This window comes from Leucopleurus acutus (genome assembly GCF_964270905.1).
Source record: "Leucopleurus acutus genome assembly, chromosome: 6".
NCBI classification, from domain to species: domain Eukaryota; kingdom Metazoa; phylum Chordata; class Mammalia; order Artiodactyla; family Delphinidae; genus Leucopleurus; species Leucopleurus acutus.
The window spans coordinates 40,156,007-40,175,312 of NC_139149.1; the positions used below are offsets into that span (position 1 = coordinate 40,156,007).

The 19,306-nt window shown below is 39.6% G+C and overlaps 1 protein-coding gene across 1 annotated transcript in view; it reads right to left on the minus strand.

The window, feature by feature from the left end:
* NEB (nebulin) overlaps positions 1-19,306 on the minus strand; it is a 225,892-nt gene that overhangs the window by 7,008 nt on the left and 199,578 nt on the right. Inside the window, exons 142-159 of the mRNA XM_082841069.1 lie at positions 17,938-18,042; positions 16,397-16,507; positions 15,875-15,985; positions 15,179-15,292; positions 14,561-14,665; positions 12,222-12,326; positions 11,598-11,702; positions 10,864-10,956; positions 9,715-9,807; positions 7,618-7,710; positions 7,042-7,134; positions 5,965-6,057; positions 4,171-4,263; positions 3,126-3,218; positions 2,502-2,594; positions 844-936; positions 460-552; positions 38-130 (exon numbers count right to left, since the gene is read on the minus strand). Coding sequence (XP_082697195.1) covers positions 38-130; positions 460-552; positions 844-936; positions 2,502-2,594; positions 3,126-3,218; positions 4,171-4,263; positions 5,965-6,057; positions 7,042-7,134; positions 7,618-7,710; positions 9,715-9,807; positions 10,864-10,956; positions 11,598-11,702; positions 12,222-12,326; positions 14,561-14,665; positions 15,179-15,292; positions 15,875-15,985; positions 16,397-16,507; positions 17,938-18,042 — 1,779 coding nt within the window. The remainder of the gene's footprint in view (positions 1-37; positions 131-459; positions 553-843; positions 937-2,501; positions 2,595-3,125; positions 3,219-4,170; positions 4,264-5,964; positions 6,058-7,041; positions 7,135-7,617; positions 7,711-9,714; positions 9,808-10,863; positions 10,957-11,597; positions 11,703-12,221; positions 12,327-14,560; positions 14,666-15,178; positions 15,293-15,874; positions 15,986-16,396; positions 16,508-17,937; positions 18,043-19,306) is intronic.

Sequence of the window (19,306 nt, forward strand, 5' to 3'; positions counted from 1 at the left end):
GTTGTTGCACTACTCCTTCTTTAGTCCTAGAAAATACCGAGCTAATGTTTTCTTGGTTGCGCTTAGCTCTCTCCATCTCTGGAGTGACCGGTGTCGGAGTTGCTTTTCTCATATTCTCTTTGTACAATACCTAGAGGGGCCAAGAGAGCATCCAGATATCAGAGAGCAGAAACCCAGTTCTGAAAACCATCATCGAGCTGTTGTTATGGCTCAGTTATGTCACACTCTATAAAAACACCTCAAGAAGAGAAAGCCATTAAAATGTTATTGTAGAAAGCAAAAAGTGACAAAAGAAGTAAATCAGGTGAGCCGGTGGGGTTGGTATGTCATTTTTAAGTAGGTAAAGAAGAATTTTAAAAGATAAAAGTTTTGGGGAAACTGTGAGATAAGTTAGTGGTATAACCATGTTTGCCAGACTTGTTAAAAGTGTCACCATTTCTTTTTTCCTCTCTCAAATACCGAGCTAAAGTTTTCTTGATTGCGTTTGACTCTTTCCATCTCGGGAGTAAAGAGTGCGGGGGTGGCTTTCCCCAGGTTCTCTTTGTATAACACCTGTGAGATACAAAGGTGGACCTGAAAGTCACTAGGAGGCAGTATTCAGGCTATTCAATATAATGCAATTTGGGGGAGAAAACTCCAGGTTTAATCTATTACTATTAGTGAGTACAACTCTAGAAGAAAGCTTAAAAAACAGTTAATGGCAACAGTAAATGTGTATCATTTAGGGGAGATTGTAAAAAGCTGGCATCTTGTTTGTTTTAACCTGGGATGGAGTTAGGAGCAGGTCAAACGGCAGGGGTTACTTTGCAAAATTAAAAGCACTTTCATTTCTCAAGACAATACCGAGCTAATGTTCTCTTGATTGCGTTTGACTCTCTGCATCTCTGGAGTGACAAGGGTTGGGGTGCCTTTCCCCACATTTTCTTTGTACAAAACCTACATGAGTCCAATGGATCCAAAAAGCCAAAAAGAAAAAAAGAATTGCAGTTACCAAAAGATTAAACAGAACAGATCATTTGTTAGGAGGCTCAGGGTGCTAAACCATTTGGGCAATAAGGTTAGATGGAAAGAAATACATTTCCAAAACAAGTTGATGTAGTTACAGCAAGACACATTTCTGGGTTAGGACCCTGCCCTGAAATCCTTACAGCCTGCAAGGCAGAACTGCAGTTTTTGTGCCTAGTTCCGGAATGTGGGGCAGGGATGGAAAACTGCCTTCACTCTCCCACTAATCTACGCATGTCAAGCTCCTGACAGGTCATCTCACAGGACTTAGGGGCACGCGCTTGAATAACACAGAAGGTGGAGGCTGCTCCCTAAATAGCATAGGGAGACTGGACCCTTTTGCCACACTTGAACTCACATAGACACATCAGGAAAATGTATCCTTGCTATCATCTGTGCTCTGCCTCTTGCTTTAGTTCAGTACATCATCATACGTAGTAAGGAAAAATGTTTTCAGCAATTAGATCACTATCATGGTAAGTCAATAGGAAACATCGTGATAAATTCCCAACCTCGCTGTCACCTCAGTGTCATTCTTGGGGTCACAGGACTTTCGGGATATGGCATTCAAGAGGAATAATTCTGTCAAAGAAGTGGTTCTCAAAGCTGAAGTCCCTGGATAGCAAGGTCAGCATCACCTGAGACCCTGTTGGAAATGCAAACTTTCTGGCCCACGCCAGATCTACCGAATGAGAGACCGTGGGTTTCCCGGTGATTCTAATGCACACTAGTCTCAGGAGTCCTGCGTTCCAGTATCCGAGGAACCTGCAGACAGTGTAGATGCGGAGGGCCGCTGGCGCTTCACTGCGTACGCTAATGTCCCCACACAAACCCCAATGCCCCAGCAATCTATAAACGTATAAAATATCACAGAGCGCAGGCTTACAGAAAACGGCTTACTAAAATTAGCAGCTGAAGACCATGATAAATACAGAAGAACAAAGAGAACTAAAATTGGTAAAACAAAAAACAGTTCGAGTGACACTTTCATTTTTAAGTAAATTGACATTCATTTGCCAAAACCACTACTGGATCTTAAATTTATGTCGTTATCCCTGAAGGAGAGGATTAGGGGTTATTTTTCCCCAAGGTCTCTTTGTCCAAATCCGGCAGGGTAAATTAGAACCTAAAGTCAGGTGCAAAAACACAACAAAATCACAACTCCACTGTCTAGAAAGAGCCCTGTCACACCTACTACGCCACTCCCCAAATTTCACAAGTACGTAAAACAAAGAGACCTTAGGGGTAATGGATAGAGAGTAAGTTTAGGGAGAGAGGAGCAAAAGGATGATTTATTACTTTCTGATATTAGAACTTTAAAATATGGATTAAAGCAACCTTGTTATTATGGAGTTAAGTCTAGGAGTAGCTCTAAAGGGAAGAAGGATAAATGTGATTAAGAAATTCACAAAATTTCAGTTGCCTTTAAAAAGTAGGATTAATATGTATTATTTTAAATCATTAAAGAAGTTTCTTTTTTTTCCTTGCCAAAGTACCGAGCTAATATTTTCTTGATTGTGTTTGACTCTCTCCATCTCTGGAGTGACAGGTAAAGGGGTTCCCTTGCCCATGTTTTCTTTGTATAACACCTGTGTGATGAGAAAGCATCCAGAAAAACAACCATAAGTAACATTACATTTGTTGTGAGATTTTAAGGGTCAGTTCAACTTCCTTGTTATCAAATGACACAGTAGTCCGAGGAGCCAGGAGTTATGTGCTAACAAGATGCCACAAAAATTTAATGATAGCCACTTTTGGGATTAGCAAACTGACACTATCTGGGGTAGCACGGCCCTTAGTTGCTGGGGAAAGACTGGAGTTATCCTCCCAAACAGTCACGTGGGGATTTGAGATTGTTAGAACTTGGTTGTGTTGTTATCCAAGCAAACTAAAAGAAAAAAGGTTTCAAAAGACATTTTTTTAAATGCCAGATATAACAGAAATCAGAATTAACTTGAAAAAAAATCCATAATAGTACCACAGAAATGTGAAAGTATGTCCTTTTGCTAAGTGAGGTATGTTAGAAGCAAAGGAAGGGAAGTGGATTTAAAAGAAGAATAAATGTTAAGAATCAATTATGACGTTAAATGGCATCTATTTTCCCTTTCTTTCCAAAATACCGAGCTAAGGTTCTCTTGATTGAGTTTGACTCTCTGCATCTCTGGAGTAATGGAGATTGGGATTCCTGTGCCCAGGTTTTCTTTGTATAGCACCTGTGTGATAGGAAAGCATCCAGAACAAAAAGAGCAATCAACCACTCTCCCCTTCTTGCAGAGCAGTTGGGAGTAGCAGGACAAGGAGGAAGAGAACCAGTTAGAGGAAGGGAAATGCCAGAAGCTTCTAGATCCAACCTGTAGGAGCCTAAAGACGTCCTTAAAAGCAAGGGAATGCAGGAAGGAGCAGGGAAGCTAAGAAATTTGAAAGAATTATACTGTTTTGTTGAACTAGTCTCTGCATCACTGAGCAAAGGAGAGCACCATGGAAGGGAACGATGAGCTGTGCTCCCCAGCTTGTTATGAGGTTGGGGGAAAAAAGGGCAGAGGCAGAAGGAGAACCAAAGAAGTTATTTTGATTTGGAAATGTTATTAATAAACCACATAAGGATATTTAGGTTTAATAAACACTGCATATATGAAGATGCATACACACAAGTCTTCTTTTGTTGATTTTCAAAAGAAGTCAAGGTATTTAATTTTTAGTTTAGGTGAACATATTGGGAAGAATTAATTATATTTAAATGGAGAACAGTGACAAAATGCTAAAAAAAAAAAAAAACCTGAAAATATCTATACAAGTACCAGTAGAGACCAAGAAGGTTAGAATAGGAAATGAAGCCAACAGTTTAAATTTATTTGCAGAATAAATTTTTGTAAGCTTTACGTTCAACTGAAGTTGCCAAAGCAGGATAATGTGGGTGCCTAGAGACTGGGAATGCTATGTTTTTAAAGGCTGGAATATCATATTGAACATTTTTTAAGTGATGTTAATGTTTAACCAAAATGGGGAAACTGATTCATGGGAAATGGCAGCATTAAGTTGCAAACAAGACACAAGACGTGTCAAAGTTTTTACTGGGATGAGTTGATTAGGTTTTAAAATATAGCCATTAATCTTTTTAAAAAATGGTTTAAAATTAAAGGGTTTTTTTGTTTGCTTTTTAAATACCGAACTAAAGTTTTCTTGATTGTGTTTGACTCTCTCCATCTCTGGAGTGATGGGAACTGGAATCCCTTTCCCGATGTTTTCTTTATACAACACCTGTACGATACAAGAAAGCATCCAGAAAAAAAAAAGAGCAGTCAAAAACAGCCCTTTCAGCTATCGTGTAAGGAACATACTATGAAACACAGACGTCAAACAGGAAAGACAAATTCACCAAGTCAATCTGTTTTTTCAAGCACAGATCTGGATGAAAACATGCTCCATATTTCGTTGGCTAAAGTGCTGGTGTATTTGATGTTCAACTTTTAAGCTAACTCATATATTAAATGTTGGTTTTCTGTGTTAGGAATTTAAAAAAATCAAATTAATTTCATAAAATTACTAAAATGCTTAGTGTACAATAGAAAGGTTATTTTTTAATTAGATGGGCAAATATTTATTTTCCCTACACAGAACATCTGTTTTACAGAATAACAGATATTTTAAACCCTAGGTCAAATCTATGCAATATAGGAAATTGGTCTTTGTTGGGTAGATTCAAGTTATAGAGGTGGTCAAGTCTAAATACATAGCACTGTTTATCTTCCATAGAATCTTAAAGGCTCTATGCACCACTGGATAAAAATTGCCTAAATGCAACAACCTATGTAAAAATTAACACAAATGGTTACTTAAAAGAAATTGTCCAGGATCATTAATATCTCAAATAGATATGAACAATAATATACTTACTGTATAACAGAAGAAAATGATTTTTAAATAGTTTTGAAAATTAATGTAAACCTTTCCAAAAGAAGGAATAATAATATATACCTATAGGGAAAACAGTGAATATAACATTCCGAAAATAATATCAATTTATACCGAAAATTTAATAAAATCAAAAGGTTGTTAGTGAATAGTAATTAAAAACAAAAAAGCAAAACAAAACAAAGACAGTGGGACCAAAGAAAGTTACTTAATTGTGTGAAAGAATCAAACTTTCAGAAAATATTTAAATGGAGAATTAAAAAACATTTTGGATCAAAACTCGCCCTACCTACCCGCCCACCCCCCCCCAAAAAAAAATCCAGCTAAATTTTCCTAATGACATTTGATTCTCCATCCCAGGCATAGTAAATCTAAGATCCTTATATAAAAGTTTCACAGACTATTGAGTAGTATAGAGTTTTTTAGCAACAAAAATATTAATAAAAGAGAAAATAACATTAAATATAGACTCACGATCGAATTTGTATATTTTTTTTAAAAGATCAGAAGATCTGGATTTCTATTCATGGAATGGCTTGTTTAGAACAAGTATCAAGATAAGATTGCTTTGGGTTCCAATACTGAAGTGATTTTCTTTCTTGGTGCTCTGTTTATCCACATAGGATCTATGTTAAGCTAAACCTTGTCCCTAGCAAGGGCTACTATTTCTACACATGGCCTCAAGCCCTGTGTCTTTTCTTTCAATGCTAACGCAGCTACATCAAATAAAAGTATTCCCAAGTAAATAAAGCTATAGTGTTTGGGGGTTTTGGACATCAATTAACTTCAAAAGTCCCATAAAACGTGAAAAGGGAAGGAAAGGAATCAATGAAACGTTTTAAGGGACTATTATAGGAAGTATAAAATGTTAGAATCAAATGGTGAGTAAAAGATCTGGAAAACAGAAAAATTTAGTTGATGAGATTTTTTTTTTTTTTTAGAAAAATGTTAAACTGATTATTTTAAAGGGACTAACAGAAGTTTTGTTTTATACAACGGTATTATCATTTTTTTTAATACGAGTTAAAAGAGCTTTCTCCCAAATACCGAGCTAAAGTTCTCCTGGTTGCGCTTGACCCGCTCCATCTCGGGAGTGACTGGGAGGGGAGTCCCCTTGCTCAAGTTCTCTTTGTACAGAATCTGTGTGCACAAAATCAACAATCAAATCAGCCTGGACCCATTGTTTAGGAAGACTTAGCTTTTAAAATAGGTTCTAAAAGTATTTTTGCTTGTTTGTTTTCATAATGACATAAAATTGGCCCAAATAACTTTAAGAAATAGAACAAGTGCAGATCACCTTTGGCCGTTTCATCACACACAATATGAGGTCTATCAGTAAGAGGCATTCATAGCCACCGAGCTGCCAGGCTGCAGGAGGAGTCAGTCACTTATATAAGCCTTCTCTCAAAGACAAGGACTCGGCCTTATTAGAGACAACTCAAGTTAACTGAAATTTACATGCCTCATGAGTTGTTGGTAACTCTAAATTAGGGAACCAAAAAAAGGGGGGGGGGTTGGGGGAATAAAATAAATATTAAAAGCTAAATAAATATTAGCTTTCAATGATCCTGAAACTATTCCAAGGAAAGCTCATTTATCTCTCTCGTGATGTACCAAAAATAGCTGAGCCAAGTAAATCTGTATTTCTGAGTTACTCTGAATTGCTATGTTGTCTTTGGAATGAAAATGTTCAAGAATCACATTCTTTTAAGAAGAGCTGCAAACAAAATACATCAAACAGAGCCACAATAAATACAAATAAAATTCTAGCTAACATTATCCTTTCGGAGGCATGTTAGATTTTACTTTTGACTTGTGCCACACCGGTTAGAAACACCTACTGTTATTCAAGGGGAATTTGAGGAAGGAAACACTAAGTATTACAGGTTTTTAAGGAATGTGATCAATAGCTACGTTTTAGGAAAAACATAGTTAAAATTTCACAGCAGAACTAAAATAAATACTAAATTAGATTTGGGTTGAAAACTGAGGTAATATTTGGTATCATTATTTTCATTATATGAATTTAGTATTTTTACAGGAAAATTATATATTGGTAATGTGTTAAAAATATTATTTTAAATAAAAAATAAGGGATTTTATTTTTTGGCCCCTAAGAAATACCGAGCTAAAGTTCTCTTGATTGCGTTTGACTCTCTCCATCTCTGGAGTGACAGGGGTTGGGGTTCCTTTCCCCAGGTTTTCTTTGTACAAAACCTGTGAGATACAAGAAAGTACCCAAAAGACATTCAAAACAAACACAAAGATTAAGGAAGAGAGAAGATGAGGGGCAGGGGTTGGGTGTGAGGAGGGGTTTTTTTAGTGAGTAATATTTAGTAAGGATAATGCTTTTTTTACTTCACATTTTAAGGATAAACTCTACAATGCTAATTCTGGGCATGAAAAGGTACCACAGAAAAGGTTGAGTTATGAATGGTGAGGAATCTTACGTTAATTCTATTTACAGTATTTCAGATCTAAGTGCTCACACTTGTCAGTCGCCAAAAGTGTTAAAATACCATCAGAAAATTGAGTCATTTTGTGTAAGTCCAGATGGTCTTGGTCAGGTGGAACACACATACACACACGGACACACACAAATTGGTGTTAAGATGTTGCTTTTTAAAAAAGGATGATGGGTTATTCCGGTAATTTTTTAAATGGGAAATCAAGTATCTTATTTGATATATTTGTAAATACCGAGCTAAAGTTCTCTTGATTGCGTTTGACTCTCTCAATCTCTGGAGTGACAGGGGTTGGAATGCCTGTTCCCAAGTTTTCTTTGTACAAAACCTGTAGAAGATAATTAGAACATATAAAAAAGTAAAATAACCACGAATCCTTTGGATTACAGCTATATGTGGGCTATTTGGTGGAAACTCATAAAAGCAATCTAGCCTTCAAACATGACACTCAGGGAATAAGGAAGGAAATGCCACAAATATCTATGTTCTCTCTTCAAAAGTAGTAATTTTACTACCTTGAAGACTGTACTAAATTATGCATTTTCTGTAGCCAACATTTAGTACATTCCTAAAATGCATTAAATAGTGCTAATGAATTTAACAATGAAAAAAGTCTAACCATTTCATAACATCTAGTATTAGTCCCTTGAATATAATGGGTCCACAATAGATTTGTACTTCAATAGATGGCTTGGCTTAGATTTTTCTAACCATGTGATCCTCTGTTCCTTCACAGTTGTTGAGAATTTTCTGTTTGTTTTGTATTTTCTTCTGAAAATTCCTAGCTGGCCTTTAGACTGCACGTACCCTTAATGCAAGGAGACTTAAACAGTTTATTTTTCCAGGAAGAGCATTTTTCTCTGAAATTTTTACTGATGACTGCTGGGTCTTGCCAATTAGTGTTTTTGAACAGGGAAGAGTCCCTATTTGTTCTGGGTAGTGTCAAAGGACTGTAAATGTTAATGAAACAAGTAAGGAACTTCCAGAGCCTCTTAGCTTCTTCCATTCCTCCCTCCCTCCCAATGTTAAGAATTTTCAGCCTAAAGGAAGGAATGAATTCTTTTTAAATGGATGGATTCTATGTTGCACTAGAGCACAGGCTGGGGAGCAACACAGAAATCCTAGGGGTTTGTGTCACAGATTAATTCCTAAAATCACTGACAAACTAGTGTTGATATCTTTTCTTTGCTAGGAAACTTTTCGGGATCTTTAAATATCTACCATCTTGGTACAAAGTTGTATTTCTTTACTAGGCAAGGCAACGGAACAGATCGTGGACCACAGAACAAAACAAAATCAGAGAAAGGCAAGAAGTTGCAATCAGAAGCAGCAAAGGAGATGCGGGCTGGTTTTCCTGGATTAGTGGACATGTAATTCTAAATGCAGTCTGTACCTCTGGGAGCCAGAGTATAGGCAGGGAATGCGAAGGGAATGAGGTCTAAATAATACAAACGACTTGCAAGAGAAATAGCAACTGTCTTCTAATGGAAATTAAATGAGAGTTCAGGCCTCCAGGGGCCAGGCGGATCTCTGAAACCAAGATCCTCACCTTTTATGGGCCATCAACTATTTCCCAAACTTCCCACAATCTTTTGCTAGTAGCCAGCAATTGCTTAGAAACTGCTTACGGATGGAAGGGCGGCGCGCGTGCGCGCTGGGGGAGGGGGGACGGGGGGGTGGGCGGAGACGGGGCTAGCTGGACAGAAGGTCGGGAGAAATGTGTACTAAACCTGATATTTCAGGTGTGGGAGAATCCCACCTCCCCCAAAACACACACTGCGCACAGGTGCCTGCGATTCCTGTTAGAGAACAGGGTTAAGGTATAATATACCCTTGTGGGTAGATGACAGCCAGCGCCTTGAACACGCGCTGTATTTACAAGGAGAGAGCAGAGGATACAGGGCAAGGGAGGGGAGGTGGCCGCGGAGACGTCGCTAGGCTGCCTAGGGTCTTCCGGACCGTGGAGAATGTCCTGAGGTATGTATATACATCCATGCATGTATACATATTTCTTTACTATTTTATGTTTATATGTATATGCTTTTGGTTAACTACCTTGAGATCATCCCAATAAACTTATTACTACAGTCGGCACATTTTACTTTAGAAACTGCAGGTATGATGAGCAATCACGAAGCCTAGTGCCTTGTGCTCCTTGATTACGTAAAGACAGTTTCCTCTTCTGCTTTTGCAAACCGCACTGCCCCTCACAGGGCAGGGAGGATTCGCGCCATCCTCGGGCTTGGGAAGCCCAGCAGAAGGGACACGGGGTGAGACAAGCCAGCCGGCGGGGGGAGGGCTGAGTGTGGGGGAAAGGCCGGGGGCGCATTACCGAGCTGATGTGCTTCTGTGTCTCCTTGACGCGCTTCACTTCAGGCAGGTCTGGGATGGGGGTTCCTTGTCCAACCGCCTCCTTATACTTCACCTGCAGGTGTAAAAGTGGGAACGTGTGCATGCGTTTGATTAGTAGCCCCGCGACGTGCGAAGTCACAGTTTAAACAGCACAAAACCTCTGCTTAGGGGGAAGGGGGCCACATGCTGATACTGGGTCCGTGCCAAGGACACGGACATTTGGGCTCTCTCTGGTCTCTTTGGGGTGGGGTCCACACTTAGACTGAAGCCCCTTCTCTTCCCTGGGGTCTCCATGTCTTACAGCCACAGTTCATTGGCCGAGGATGGACACACTCACATATACACACCAGGAAGAGCCAGTCTCTGACTCTCCCAACTGCTACTTTCTTACAGGTGACAATGAGTCTCTTCTTGACCAAACTTGACTCAGGCTCCTCTGAACCTTCTTCCCAACTAGGCCTTGAGCTTCGGACTTCCTAGACCATCTCTGCACCTCCCAATTTTAGCCAGAAACCTGCTAAGTCAGTTTAGCCAAAATCCCCCACCCTGGATGTCTCATCATCCTTGATATCTGATCAAATGCCTTAACGCCCTCCGCCCCCAATCCCCCAGGAGAAGCCTGATCACCTTGACCTGCCTCCAGCAAAAATCCTGGTAGGTCGGTTTAGGCAGAATCTCCCATTTACCCCCGATGTTTCTTTTGAGTAATTTTCCATCCACTGATCCTTTCTCCACACCCCGACTTCCCCATCCCCCCATCCCTGTCCAACCATCCCCGCCCCCATAAATCCCTCCTTTCCCTTGTTGTACTTAGAATTGAGCTCAGCTCTATACCAAGATCTCTTTGCCCCTATATCGCAATTGTCCTGAATAAAAATCTTTTTTGTTGTTGTTTTAACTGCTTAAACTACTGTCCAGCTCTGGTTTGCTTTGACACAGGCCTCTCCATTTTTTACATCTAACCAGCCCTCATGAAAACTGCCTCGGCACTGCATTATGAGAGGACCCTTATTTTAGCAACTTAAGCTGTCTCTGGTGACAAAAGTCATGAGTGCAGCTCAGACATCAGTGTAAATCTTCAAAGGCGAGCAGAAAATTTTGAAAGTGAGTCCCCAGTGGCTGTCTTTACCGAGCTAATATGGTCCTGGGTTTGCTTCACTCTCATCATCTCAGGTGTCTTTCCAATTGCCGTTCCTGGTGAGACATCTTCTTTATATAAAACCTGGGCATTCAGAATCAGGACAGTGTTACACAGAAGAAAGGAAAACCCAGCAATTCCTGGAGAAAGACTAGGAAACTTGGCTTCTGTGAAAACAGAAGACACTAGAGAATGTTCTTAGGCAAGTGCTGGAGTATCTGGACTGTCTTCTGCATCAGCATCAATAACTCAAACCATGTATACAACACACATCTGAATTTCCAGATCTTGAAATTTCTTTTAAGATTATCATACTGTATTAATACATGATGAGAAAAACCAGAAAATGTTGATTAAAAAACCCTCCCATGTGAAACACAAAATCCATTAAAGAAATACAAAGTCAGTTATTTTGGGAAAGGATAATAAATCACAGTGTCAGAAAGAAATCCATCTTCTGGAGCAAGACAACACGTTACTGCTCTGGGATTTAAAAAGTTAAAAAGAGAAAAGCTCCTTTGTTAGCAGATTTAAGTTGTTATTTCAAATGGTCTCTGGGGTGATGATTTTAGAGCAAAGTATGGGGAATTTTAACAAATAACTGCTAGCATTAACTGAGGAGGTTAGATGTTAATTGTCTGAATCAACGTACGGCTAGTATATTTTCAAAGAGGAGCCTGATATTATTAGGTTAGCATTAAATGGAAAATAAATAGTAAATATACCGAGCTGAAATTCTTTTGATTTTCTTTAACACGCAGTATTTCTGGCGTGTCTTGAACAACTGTAATTTTTCCTTTACTGTTTTTAAGGTCACACTGGTATTGAAGCTATGAAAAAAGAGCAAACATCTTGGTAAGATTTCAACATTGTTTTATATATTGTATTGTCCTATATTGTGTAAAGGAAGTTAAAATCTTATATTTAAAAAAAAATTTCTATGCTACAATAATCATAGTCACATAGCCAACGGGAATTTCTTTAATAAGAATTTTGTGAAGAAACTAAATTTTTAAAGCCCTAAAACTAGTTTTTAAATATATATATCTTGCCTAGAGTTAATTTTGAAAAAGATGTCACCACCAATGGAAGATGGTGATAGTTCATATTTGGTGACAGGAGACCACCAACAAAGTTAAGAGATGGGTCTTTCATGCTATGAGTTGGGATTGAGATATAAGGTGAGTTCAGAGAAGACAGGAGCACACAGCTCCCGGGGGCGGGGGTGGGGGGTGGGGTGGAGGGCTGCTGCAGGTAGATACGCAAGCATGTGTGCCCAGAGGCATCCTTCTTGCCCCGTCTCATCCCAGGTACCAGTGAGCTGTGTCTTAGATTCAATAAAAACTCACAAGGCTGAAGTTCTTTTGGTTCTCCCGGATCCTCTGCATCTCTGGGGTGTCCAAAACGGTCTCATAATATGACATGCACTTCTCTGCATCTTCCTTGTACTTTTTCTGGAAATAGATTCCAAGAAATAAGGATAGGGAATAACACAGGGATATGGGCCAATGGGACCTAAAATAGCCCTTCCTACTCAGCGGAGGGGAAGTCCTTTATATTTTTTTGACTATTTAAGGATGTTAGGGAGTTATAAAACAGAGCTCTCTGGGTCAGTGAGTGCCACGCCTTTTCTTTCCAGGAGAACTGAGCCCAGGCATTTAATAGGACCCATTGTCATGGCAAAGCTGGCAGAGGGAGGCCCCTGTGGACTGGTCCACACGAGGGAGGTTGACAGCCCCTGAGGTTCCTGGCAGGGACCTGGGGATGTCTACAGTGAACTGGATGGAGCCAGGCTATTCAACAGGCAGGTGGAGAAAAGCAGGAGGGTTAAGAGCCATCAGCAAGGCCTCCTGAATGCCAGTCCTTGGTTGGTGACAAGGATATTTTTGCTGAGCTGTGAGCAGGTGTGGTCCAGGCTCCTGGCCAGAGCTCCCAGGGTGGGACCAGGAAATCTACATTCCCAGGTGTTTACTAAGTATAGTCAGGCCAGGCAACTACTGCTTTAGAACTCACTGATTAGGAGACAGGCAAAAATTCTAATTTGGGGCTACTCAAGTAAATTGCAGATTCCTGATCAGCAGTGAAGATTAAAACAAATGAGGGTATATCCTGGTGTATGAAGGACATCTTACTTTTCTTTCTCTCTCTATTTGTAGGAAGATGGAGAGTTACCCATCATAAGAGGAATCAGGGTTAGATTGTGTGGTTAGCGTTGATGACATAATCTCAATCTTATTAAAAAAAATTGATAATCCAAATGTGGGCGGTCTACTTTGTTTCTTCCAGATTTGCACACAAATTTTACATCCACATTATGAGACTGATTCTTTAATTACGGGTGGTAACTCATGCCTGTTAGAATGGCCATCATCGAAAATACAAGAGATAACAAATGCTGGTGAGGATGTGGAGAATAGTGCACTGTTGGTGGGATTGTAAACTGGTTTTGACACTATGGAAAACAGTATAGAGGATCCACAAAAAATTAAAAACAGAACTACCATACGACCCAGAAATTCCACTTCTAGGAATATATCCAAAGGATTCGAAAACATTAACTTGAAATACCCTCACTTTCATGTTCATAGTAGCATTATTTACAATAGCCAAGACATGGAAACAACCGAAGCGTCTATCAACAGATGATGGATAAAAAAGTTGTGGTAGGGGCTTCCCTGGTGGCACAGTGGTTGAGAGTCCGCCTGCTGATGCAGGGGACACGGGTTCGTGCCCCGGTCCGGGAAGATCCCACATGCCGTGGAGCGGCTGGGCCCGTGAGCCATGGCCGCTGAGCCTGCGCGTCCGGAGCCTGTGCTCCGCAACGGGAGAGGCCACAACACTGAGAGGCCCGCGTACCGCAAAAAAAAAAAAAAAAAGTTGTGGTATATATGTACAATGGAATAAAAACTGAGAAAATCCTGCCATTTGCAACAACATGGGTGGACCTTGAGGGCATTACATTAAGTGAGAGAAGTCAGACAGAGAAAGACAAACACTGTATGATCTCACCTATTTGTGGAATCTAAAATCGAAACAAATGCCTAGAAAAGGTGATCAGATTTGTGGTTACCAGAGGCGGGAGACTAATGAGGGTGAGGTGGAACTGGAGAAAGGTGGTCAAAAGTGACAAACTTCCAGTTATAAGATAAATAAGTACTAGGGATGTCACATACAGCATGACGACGACTACAGTGAATGCAGCTCTAACACAGCTCTATGTTACATGTGAAAGGTGTTAAGAGAGTAAATCCTGAGAGTTCACATCACAGGGCAAAATTTTTGTCTTTTTGTTTTGCTTTCTCTCTTTACTGTATCTCTATGAGATGATGGATGCTATCTAAACTTATGGAAGCAATCATTTCACAGTAAATATAAGCCAAACCATTACACTGTACACTTTAAACTTATACAGTCATATATGTCAATTTTATCTCAATAAAGCTGGAAAAATAAATTTAAAAAAATTATGGGTGGTACCATGTAAGAGTTCTTCAGTACCTTAAAATTCCCTCCTTTATTTTAATTCTGATACGGAAACCTCAACTCTAACTCAAACTTGCATCATAGACGAACCCCTTCTTTTTCACTGGGAAAAACTGTGATTTGAAAGAGTCTTCTTTGGTATTAATGGACAGACTTGTTCTTCATGATTGGGGTCAATAAGTGATGTTCTGATGAATGTCCTTACCTGGCTTGAAAGGTTCTTGACTTGTTGGGCATGAATGATCTCCGGAGTATCAACCACAGAAGTAAAATTGGCTTTTTCCATTTCTGCTGATTGTTTATACTTAACCTGCAAAAGGACATCCAACAGTTGGGTAAATGTTTACAACGTGCACATTTGTTGGCTTAGTTTGACTAAGAAGTGATTCATATTTCTTATCCAAAAGGATTCATTTATTTGCTAGCCAACATTTTTTCCCTATTGTGTCTATAGCTTTGTGCTAAAGAGTGAGATTCAGAAAGAAAGGTTGAGTCCTAGCTGTTGAAAGGCTTACTATCTAGTTGGGGGTGGGGGCAGGGTGGTGTTGGGTTGGGTATGGGAAAGCAGAAGGAGAGAGAGAAACAACAGATAGTAAGGCATCAATTGTTTACAGAAGAGCTAGGAGAAGGACAGATGAAGCAGCCCTGGCAAAGGGCCCCTGATCCTTTCATCAGAATGCATTCCACCATGTGGATATTTAGGGATGCCACTATATGTGTTTAACTGTAACTGATCAACAAGACAACAGAAGGACAACACTGTGTCCTTGTAATCACAGCTACTTTTTTTGTTGAAAGACTGACATGGAACAGTAACACTGACCTGACTGGCAATATCTGTAGCATTCCTGGCTCTGAGGAAGTCGGGAGTTTCATTGGCCATGGCATTCAGGCCTCTTCCTTTGACTTCCAGCTCCAGGTCTCTCTTATATTCTTTCTATAGTAGCATTAAAAAAAAAAAAAAAAAAAAGTTACTTAACTCATGACTAGGTAATAAATGTGCAGAGTGAATACAGATCCACATAACATGCCACCTCAGTTGCTGATGTCACCTTCAGCTTTCCCTGTGGCAGGATGGAGTGGTGACAACAGCAGACCACTTTAGGAAACTATTCTACTCATGCCAGGCGTCCTTTGGAACGCTTTTTAGCATTCTCTACTTAGAAAATTAAAGTATAAAAGCACATTTTAAATCTGGTTTGGTATGTAAAGGATTATACTTAGGTGCCCACCACTCCAGTGTGCTGCCTTTATTTAAATGGGCACAACAAATGTATCAAGGTTAAATCAAATAATATTAGATAAATAACAGGTTACAATAGCCACTACAGAAACAGACTGTTATAATATCAACGCATCCAAAATCGAGATATTTTATTTAATGGTTAATAATCACGTTGAATATGGAATCTGAAATACAAAAACTCTCTTCTTATTGCTTTCTGGTTTTTTATGCAACTTGGCTAAGAAGGAGGAGATGCTGGGTTGATTCTGTGCATGCAGTTGGCTGTGTGCCCACCTCATTGAGGATCTGAGTGGCGTTCTTTGCTCTTAGCATGTCGGGCGTATCTTCCATTTCACTGAGACCCTTCCCACGGATGCCTTCCTCTAGATCTTTCCTGTACTCTTTCTACGGCACAGAATACAAGCAACAATGCTGACAGGAAAGCCTGGATTATTCCTCTTTGGTGAAGAGCCAAAACAAAATAAAAAATCCTTCTAATTTTGAAGAGTTACAGTTTAGTAAATAAAGATATGAATAAAGGCAGGGTATAAGCTTCATCAGTTAATATTCAATGTCAAATAAGAAACTAGAAATTAATAGAAGGCTGAGGTAAGCACATTTTATTAGCTATTCAATTAAAAAATTAGAAGAATTAACATGGGTAGTAGCTTAGGGGGTAGTACCAAACACATGTGAACCCAACTTGACACCTGAAAAGTTAGGTGGTAGTGAAAATGGTAGAAGGAACACGTTGATGAGTGTCATTAGTGCAATTATTTGGATCAGGAGGGAAAGAAAAGACCAAGTAGGCACTACCTCGCTGGCTATTTTGGTTGCATATTTGACATGTAATAAAGCTGGCGTGACCTCCAGGCCAATCAGGTTTCTGCCTTTAATGGACTCTTCATAATCTTTCTTATATTCTTTCTAAAGTGAGTAGGAAGGAAAGACAAGGTAAGAATGTTTATTACAATTTCTTTCTCAATCCTAGGAAGAAAATAATTCCATTTTCCTTCTGTGTATGGCCTCTTAACTTGATCTTAGTTCTGCTAATGGTCACACATTTGAAATATGCCTGACTGTTCTGGAAATACTCTGTGTAGAGCAAATGGCCCAAGGAAACTCAGAGGCTGAGAAACTTTGGTGGCCTCTCATTCGTCTGTCTGCCACTGTGATGGGGGCTGGCCCTTTGAAAGTGGAAGGATGGATATGCCACCAAGACTCTCAATCCACTGTCATCTCTCCTGATGACATTTTTCTGAAGGAAACAAAAGATTTTACTTCTGAATTAGAAGTGACTCAAGGGGGAAAAAAACCAAAAACACCCCAGAGGAAGGGGAACCTGAGGGCACCAAATGCAAATTTGGCCTTTTTCATAATCATGACTATTAAGTCACTGAACAGATAAGGTGAATAATGTAGCACAGACAGACAAGTTCTCAGGCTTTGCTCACTGTTGAGAGGGAGGGCCACGACCTCCCCCATCTCCTCTCCAATCCCTGGATGAGGCTGTCTTACTGGGAGGCTTGGAAGAGATGTTGGAACTTGATTTTTGTCATTTTTAATTTTGACAGAATTTTACATTTATAGAAGGGTATCAAGAATAGTACAAGGAACTCCCATAGTTGCTTTACCCAGATTCAGCAATTGTTTGAAACCCTTCAAAATTTTTCATTATTTGGCATTCTACACACCGGGAAGCTCCCCAAAATGTTATTTATTAAAAACCATTTATCTTTATGGTTGGAGATATGCCCATGGAGGGGAGGCAAAAAGAAATCCGAAATAAGCCTGTTTCCTAATGAAAACAGACTTTCTAAGATTCAAAATAAGATCCATTCTTCTCTACTATTGCTTAAAAATTAGAAGAATTATTTTAGATGCCTCTGCTTACATTTCTAAAATAGGAAATATGTCATGTTGACTTGATATTTTGATAAAAATCCTGATTAAAAGAAAAATGTCTTCCTTTTGGGGACTGGAGGCTTCCTATTAAGAGAAGAGCAATTCAAAGCCAACAGTCGGTCTGCACAGAGAGAACTTTCCATTCAAAGAAAAATTTACGTTATGTTCAAAATAAATTGTTTCAGTGTTAGGAACAGTTTTCTATGTTCTAATTCTATGAAAAGGATAGTTGAAATAAAACATATATGGTAAATGTTTACTATTCAGATCATTTCTTTTTATAACGGAGCCACAGGATTTGTGAGATGGAAAAGATTTTAGTCATCACATTTTAAAGAGTCCCATCATCCACAACTTTGGGATAACAACAGGCTGGATACTTCTGTGGGTAGAGCTTGTTTTCATCAGTTTGATGGTGTATTTGCTGTGTGGTGGGTTTGTGCAGGACTTACCCCACTCTGCATCTGCTGAGACTCTTTGGCAGTGATGTATGTTGGTGTTTCAAAGTCCAACATGGGCTTTCCTCGTTCCTTTTCATACTTTTCTTTGTATTTCACCTAGTTATGAAAAGCTTTATGAGATATGTCTTCTCTGGCCAATCTGTAGACAGACACCAGTTTAGCAACAGTATTTTTAATTGATACATTATGTCCAGTGGGTGGTATCTCATTGCCACTCAAAACAGTTTCCTGTTGTGATTCAGATCCAGTAGCTTTTTGTTTTGGCCTGGTGGGAGAACATCATTACTGTCTGCAAGGCATGGTCAGGATTTGTGTTCAATTCAAAGAGACAAAGGAATCACTGCAGAAGAATCAGCTAAGAGAAGCTGTGAGGCAAGAAAGTGCCTGGGGAAACCGCCCATAGATAAGGTTGGCCAAGATTTGATGTGTGTAGATGTCAACATTTTAGCCAGAGCCTCAGCCAATATTTCTGATAAAAATCTCCAGTTTTTCTTTCATAAGAACTTTTATGAGGGACCTGGGGTCTTGATTTAATAGATAATGCATACAGCTTTAATTATATATCAAAAACTCAATTGAAGTCATAACTGGTCACATATTCAGTGCTGCCAATATAGATTGGTATAAAAATGAAATGCAGGGCTTCCCTGGTGGCGCAGTGGTTGAGAGTCCGCCTGCCAATGCAGGGGATACGGGTTCGTGCCCCGGTCCGGGGAGATCCCACATGCCGCGGAGCGGCTGGGCCCGTGAGCCATGGCTGCTAAGCCTGCGCGTTCGGAGCCTGTGCTCCGCAACGGGAGAGGCCACATCAGTGAGAGGCCCGCATACCAAAAAAAAAAAAAAAAAAATGAAATCCAGTTGACTAGTTGTTGACTGACTTACTAACAAACCTATCATTCTCAAAAAGACCCCCAAGGCTATTTTACAAATACAATCTCCTTATCCTCATCACATGTGACCAGGAATGGGGGGAGCCTATAGATATTCCTAATTTACACAGGAGAGACATTGAAAGAGATAGAGACAGAAGTCTGTGTCACGCAGCATCTTGATAGCAAAGCCCAATCTCAGCTCTCTTGCTTGTGACAACGCATTAAAATAGAGGCCTGGTCAACAGATGAATGGATAAAGAAGATGTGGCACATATATACAATGGAATATTACTCAGCCATAGAAAGGAACGAAACTGAGTTATTTGTAGTGAGCTGGATGGACCTAGAGACTGTCATACAGAGTGAAGTAAGTCAGAAAGAGAAAAACAAACACCATATGCTAACACATATATATGGAATCTAAAAAAAAAGAAAAGAAAAAAAATGGTCAGAAGAACCTAGGGGCAGGATGGGAATAAAGACGCAGA